The following is a 7,500-nucleotide window of genomic DNA, read 5'->3' on the forward strand; positions in this document are numbered from 1 at the left end:
ATTATTATTGTTATTATTATTATTATTATTATTATTATTATTATTGTTATTATTATCATTATTATTGTTATTATTATTATTATTATTATTATTATTATTATTATTGTTATTATTGTTATTAGTAGTATTAGTAGTAGTAGTAGTAGTAGTAGTCGTAGTAGTCGTAGTAGTATCACGTAAACAAGCTTTTAAAGAGCTGTTTTCGTTCGGAATGAAAATTATTGGGAGAGGGTTACGAAAGAAATAGACCTCTTCCTGTCTGCTGATAATGTCCTTGGATGAGAGATTGTCCTCAAAATTTCACATTGGCAGCTCTCGAAGCTTCGCTTCGTGGTCAAATATTCATTTTTTGAACAATCTCTCGGCCCCGGACATTATTAGCATTAAGCGTAATATGCCAGCTGCCGAACGGGTTTATTTACTAAGTCATTGACAGCCGCGTGAAACAAAGAGCGCTCAAGAAACATAGTGAACAATTAAAGGGAAAGTACGGTCTAGAAAAAGTTTCTCTAAATTACGAAAACTTTTTCCTAGGAAAATGTGACAAGAGCACTTTGAAGCTGCCTCTTTCGTGACTTGGAGAGCGCCATCTTATATCATATGACGTGTTGTGACGTAGCAATAGTCAACAAACGTGTTCGATATTACTAAACTCTTCGTTCCGCGGTCACTTTTCTCAATGTTGTGTGACCTTTCTGCTTCGAGAAATTCAAATGTAAGATGAACTATGGTTAACGGTCTTGTGGTTCAATAGGTAGTAGGCCATGTAGGCCATAAGTGCGGCAGAAGCTCAAGTCACTTAATACTTATAGATTTTCTAGTCTACCAGACATTGGCGGGGTCTGTCATTTTACCTAGGAGGACTTCAAGCGGGATCATCAGGTGTATGAATATTGGTCTTGGTATCATTATATTGGAGCGAGAAAACTGAATCAAGTTATATATAGACGACTTTCACTGTTATGCGCTAGTAAACGTAACTTGAAATGTGCCACGGTAGACAGATTAAACTTCATTTCAAAGAATCATTCACTGGAAACTTTAAAGATAAGCTTTTCAGTCCTCTTTAAGGTGCGCTGAAAGTGATTTTAGAATTTGTGAATTTTTATATATATCTGAACTCCGCAATGGACATGACATGTTCATTTTATTCACCTCTTACGGGATATAACTTGAACTCCTTGCGCGATTGCACGGCATTCGGTTGGTTCAAGCCTTGAAGCCTTTTTCCCGGCAGGTTTTTAAAATGCAGGTGTCGGGTCAGGGGTCACAGGTTACGGGTCACGGGTCTCAAGTCACAGATAAGTTAATAAAATAAATAATAAATAAATTAAGCTTAGGTTCAATTAATATTCGTGCAGTACTTCAGAATTCATCTTTCCTTCATCTGGGTAAAACAAGGTAATCACATATTTACAATATTCAAGTAAGGAGATCAAATTGGAAAAAAAGATTAGATGCAAAAATTTATTGGAATTGTTTTTTTAGCGGGCGAGATCTACGACGGAGCCTGCATCACGTTTGCCGTTAACAATGACTTGTAGTAGCTCCCTCGTTCATTTCCTTCGCCTTATCGCCTTATTTAAAAATAGTAGGTCAGTTAATATCTAACTGTTAATGCAAACAGTGAAAATTATGTTTCTTTCAACTTACCTCAGCTCTATTGTTCTTACTGCCTATATCCAATGCAAAGAAGAATTCCCGCCATATAATGTAATTCTGGGTTCCAGGCTGGGTTGGTAAGTGTTATATCAGGTGAAGAAGAAAGCGTCAGTCCGTTTCGTTGTGTTTCATTGGCCCTGAAAAGCCCCTATGGGGAGCGGTCAATTAAGTATGTATGTATGTATGTATGTATGTATGTATGTATGTATGTATGTATGTATGTATGTATGTATGTCACGCTGAGCGAGCTTTCAAAAATTTGCCAATCAGCGCACACCCGAAGTAAACATTAATATAAACACTAAGCCACGCGATGTGTAATTCAAATTGCTGGAAGCGGAAACTCCCAAAAACTGTAACTGTAATTCGTCGAAGTCCATCTCCACGGAAAATGTGTTTCGTTCGTCAGGGAAATATTTAGCACAGTAACTTAAAACAACGGGAATCGTAATAGGCCGAAAGGCCCAAGCTTCTGTCAAAATGTGATCAGCGATAGTCTTTTTGTAGAGGCCAGGAAACTACCACGGTGACATGATGTCGCCCTCGTTGTACTTTGACCACTACTAAAAACAGTTGGAAAACTAAACTTCAGAATCCTGTGGCTAACAGAGACAGAGAGTTCTTTCCTTCCAGCAGAGAAGCCATTACATCGCGTTAAGTTACGGTAATATTGCAACATTCTACGATTTTCTCATACGCATTTCTGATCACCTTATCTCTGCGAAGCGAAGTGGCTTTCTTGTTGTCGGAGCTTGTCAATAGTGACGTCACCAATAATTTAATTTCAGCCAATCAGTATTTTGCATCCAAAATTTGGACGCGACATTCAAAATACAAAGCCATGCGGGCAGCCTCTCCTTCTACCCCCAACTCCAGTCCATCGGAGAGCCTGCTCGCAGGCTACAACAGACCAGGATTCAAATGAACTTGTGACCCGTGCCCTGCATTTTAAACCTGCCTCCTTGCAACTGCTAATCTAAGTGCGACGACTTTAATTTCTCTCAGTTAAAAGTTTGGATCATATTATGTACTTTTGAATGGGAATGATTGTGATTCACATTTTGAGCATTCTTCTCTATTCTTGTGGAAGGGCAAAGTATGTTTACTGGTCAGATAGGTAAATCGGATAAGTGAATGATATTGCTGTTCAACTCCAGTTTCGGAAAAACAAAAACAACAACAACAACAAAAAATTGTTTTAAACCCTGCATGGGCCTGTAGATACTTCTTCGGTTGGCTTTCTCGCTGTTGATTCATTTTCTGTAATTCATATATGAATTTGTTTTCATATTCGGCAGGCTACTGTAGTTTCTCATTTTTTTTCTTTTTGTGGAGGTTGAGAGGAGAAATGTTAACACGTCTGCACTTCTTTAGATATTCCAATACGTCTGCAAGGTTCCACGCTACCAAATGCTGGTCGTGTTGAGGTCTTTTACGGGGGAGTCTGGGGATCGATCAGCAGCTACAATTGGGATATGAATGACGCCACTGTGGTTTGCCGACAGCTTGGTTACCAAGATGGCGGAGAAGTAGCTCTAAAGAACAGAGTTTACGGTCCATTTTTTGGACCAGTGTGGCTAACAAATCTTCACTGCACTGGAAACGAGAAAAACGTGATGGAATGCGCTCATGATGTGATTGGGAACAAATCCGAAGAGATGCCGACAACTAGATTTGCCAGCGTTATTTGTAAGGGCGGCAAAATGTTAGGAGGTAGGTTTTACCAATGCATCAACATAAATAACATTCCAACGTCCCTTCCTCATAACTTACCGTCCGACCAGCCTGCCTACTGTCCCACCTACCCAGGGGTGGTCCAAGGTTTTTGTTTGATCTTTTCCCAGCATCAAGCCCATCTTTTTAAAGGGAACCTCCACTAAAACAACAAAATAACTTTAAACCACAGAACATAATGTTTACAATTGGAATTGCTCAATCTTTTTCCAATGAAAGCGTTTGTATTCGAGAAAAATAAATTCCAAAAACGCTTATTTTGGTTTTCAAATTTCCCGGGCGCCGCCATCTTGAATAATTGTGACGTAACTTGGTTGCCCTATTGTTCCAGAACAATCGCTCTTTGTATCAGAACAATAGGGCAACCAAGTTACGTCACAATTATTCAAGATGGCGGCGCCCATGAAATTTGAAAGCCAAAATAAGCGTTTTTGGAATAAATTTATTTTTCTCGAATACAAACGTATTCATTGGAAAAAGATAGAGCAATTCCAATTGTAAACATTATGTTCTGTGGTTTAAAGTTATTTTGTTGTTTTAGTGGAGGTTCCCTTTAAAAGGGGTTTGGGGGCATGCCAAATTGGGAGCATATTTCGCGAGATACTACTCTCAGCATTAGATACCCGCAAATTAAACAAACAGAATATCACCAGTCTGATAAAATTTCAAGTGAAAATTAAGCATTTGTATAGCATCCAAAGCAAAATTGTGTAACTCTTTGGTCTTACCAACAACTCCTCTTGCCAATTAAGCAATTGTGTACATGACGTCTGGGTTAAAAAATTGTCAGAGAACCGTTCTATTTGTAAATAATATTGCATGAATTACTTTTCTACTCCAGATAATAAAATTCAGGTAGACATTCATATACCGGACTAAAATTGCGGATGGCAAAAGAACCATTGTTAAATGTATTCTGATTAGGCCTTGCTAATTAGGTATTTTCAGAAACCCATAAGGGTTGAAACGTGTAACAGCCCCTTGAGCGAGGGGTTTCCAAATACGGTACTTTGCACTGAAACATTCAACCAATCAGTTCGCACTGAATATTCGGAAGCTGTAAACGCGCGTTACACGTTTCAACCCTTATGGGTTTCTGGTATTGTCTGATATCGTTAGGTTCGCTTTTTTATTACATCAAGAAGTGCCGCTCGTCTTCTATATAGCCTCTATTGCAGACTAGACACGTTCTTCCATCTACTGGGATTGGTGCACCTCTATTTTCGTATTTCCCAGTCTGTATTCGCAAGCTATGAACCCCCAGACGCAATTTTGTCATACTTATTCTATGTGCTGGGTTTCTGATAGTTTTGAGATAGTCTTCCAATTGGTAGTCGAATTTGACTTCTTTGTGTGTAAATTTCTCTCTAGAGCCTTCGGAAGTGTTGTTGCGAGCCTTCAGCCAATTTCGAATGTAGTCCTTTTTAAGCTGTTTCTTTATGGAGGAACGAGCATTCTTAATGTGTAGTTGGCTTGATGTATTGCCTGTAGAGTGCATTCGTATAGTTTCGTCATTATTTAATACATCAAAAAATTGGCTGTGATTTTTTGCGTGATGAAAGGCTTCCTTTAATAGAGGGTTGACTGTTTTATGCTGTAATCTAAGTGAGTAACTAAATATTGAAGCTTTTATGTCTATACTTGAAGGGTACCGTCGAAGTTCTGCCCTACAGGCAATGTTCTCTGTGTACCATGGGATATTTAGTGTTTGTTTACAGAACTTGATATGGACTTGTTCGATAGTGCTTTTGTCAAAATGGGTCTTATATGATAATAGCTCCGGTCCCCATATTTCGCATCCATATAGTAGTATAGGTTTGACAAGGGCATCAAAAAGCTTATTCTTAATTGTAATTGTGGTCGTATTGTGGTGGATTGGGGTGTCATTGTGTGAGTGAGTGAGTGAGTGAGTGAGTGAGTGTTTATTGCTATCATGGCCTTATATATTGAGTTACAGATTGGGTCATACAACATAGAATTTAAACATATAAGTAAGCAATGGATTAGTTACTTAAAGACAAGGAAGAGTGAAAAACTTTTTGAAGCGTTCGGATCGATCCGCCACATCCTTGCGATTGCTTAACACTGAGCGAAAGCAATACCCATGGGAATTACTTCCAGTTATAACAACCAAATGTTTAAAAGGATCAATATCAGGGATACTGTTACCTAGTTTAATAAACGTGCTGGTGCGACGGTCAGATAAGCGTTGAAGGCCAGAGGCAGTTAAGGCATCTTTAAAGATATTGCAGCCAGGGCAAAATTATGAGCGGCGCTTTCGCCTGAACAGATTCAATTGCATCAGATACGTAATACGATAGTACCAAGTGAAGCTATGATCCTCGCAGTTATAAACGCAATTTTTTGCAATTGCGTAGAGAAGCCTGAAAAATTCAGGACTTTAACGGGCTTTGCAATTTTTGCAATTGCGTAGAGCCTGAAAATTTCAGGACTTCTACGCTGCGGTCAATCACTTACCGCAAGAAGGGTTTCCAGCCACTACGCGTGGTCTAACAAAGAATTTGAAGAATTTGAAGAGTGTGTCCGACCCTTTGGAATATTGACATCTGGCACCGGAATTTTGATCAGCAAATGTCATGTTTCTTACTTGACGTTTCATGCCCCATTCTAAACCTGATAGTTCTCCGTCCTTCTGACCTCGCACTAAAAGTAAAAGATAACGGATCATTCGTTGGGCTTATTTTGCTTTTTCAAAAATCAAAATAAACAACGGAATAAAGAATTGAATAATTATCTTCATCAAGTCGTGTTCCAGTAACTATTCATAAAACTTCGATTAAACATTTTTCTTAGTCAAAGAGTCTTTATGTCCCTATCTTTTAGAAGATGTCAGGGTGTAGCGGAAAGATGCTGTTTTAGCTTCATTCTAGTGAATGAAGGTTTAACACAAATACTTTTTTGTTCAGTCCTCACACACAATATCACTTTGTTAAGTTGGAAAAAATGGAAATGTATTACCATAGATTTGTCATTACGATTTTGTCGTAACAATATTACATCAAATATGTAAAGACAATTTACACAACCCGGGTATAGCATTGGCTAATCTTGGTGGGTATTAGTAATAGATCTAGATAAACATTAAACATCAGAAGCTAAAATATTGCAATATTGCTACGATATTACTACATTGTTAGATTAGGATATGCTGTTGTAAGGAAAATTACATAGCAAAATACATAGCTATAAGGTACAATAGTGATTGGTATTAAACAACAATATAAAGAATGGACCTCAATCCAAAGTACAGTTAGAAGTAATTTCTGAAGTTTTCTTTTCAATGCTCTTTTTGTTAGCTTGCGTCAGTCGGGGTGTACACAGTTCCACAATCTCTCTCCAAACGCAGAGAAAGATTTAAGTTTCACACGCAATCTAGATATCTGAATATAAAACTTCTTTGCGGTATAGAAACGCGTATTATATGCATGAACATTAGATGAATAAAGAGGAAAAACTGACGAATATATTCTAGGTGTAGAAACATCATGCACTATGGCGTAAACTCTTTCAAAGTAAAGCGTATTTATAGGTAAAATGTTCGAAGCAATAAAGAGAGGCATGGCATGAAATCTATTATTGGAAAAGAAAAGTGCACGTTTTTGCAAATCACGCTGAGCGCCGTTCCCCCTTTTAGATACACTGTATACCGTACCGTAAAGCGTGTAGTAGTCAGGAGGCAGATAGTAGAAAAGTGATTTTCACTAAACATTTTGAGTAGAAGCAGGAAACATGGCTTAAAATCTTCGTCTTGTCACCCTGAATAAGAATATCACTGTTTCCAGCTTGAAATCCTGGGAGTTTAGCATTTAAGGGGTGTTCATTCTAGGCACCTGCTCCTGCAGCATGGAAACGAGGCTTCACCAGAAAAAAAGTACTTAAGCAAAACAAATAGTGCCAAATGGTTGGAAATTAGTCATATGATATAAAAAAGTGTTTTATACTTAGTTGACGTTAACGCCGTGGCATTAGAATGATCACGTGACCATATCTAGTCCTGGAGCATGAAAACAAGGCTAATCCAAGATATATAATCAAGGTATGACATAAGCTAGCAAACCTTTAGAAATATCGTAAAATCACTGT

At 38.1% G+C, this 7,500-nt stretch overlaps 1 protein-coding gene across 1 annotated transcript in view; it reads left to right on the top strand.

Moving 5' to 3' along the window:
* Positions 1 to 7,500, top strand: part of LOC138032117 (scavenger receptor cysteine-rich domain superfamily protein-like) — an 85,073-nt gene that overhangs the window by 38,683 nt on the left and 38,890 nt on the right. The window contains exon 4 of the mRNA XM_068879711.1: positions 3,037 to 3,375. Within this exon, the coding sequence (XP_068735812.1) occupies positions 3,037 to 3,375 (339 nt within the window). The remainder of the gene's footprint in view (positions 1 to 3,036; positions 3,376 to 7,500) is intronic.

The sequence above is a fragment of the Montipora capricornis genome, chromosome 14 (assembly GCF_036669925.1).
Source record: "Montipora capricornis isolate CH-2021 chromosome 14, ASM3666992v2, whole genome shotgun sequence".
NCBI lineage: Eukaryota > Metazoa > Cnidaria > Anthozoa > Scleractinia > Acroporidae > Montipora > Montipora capricornis.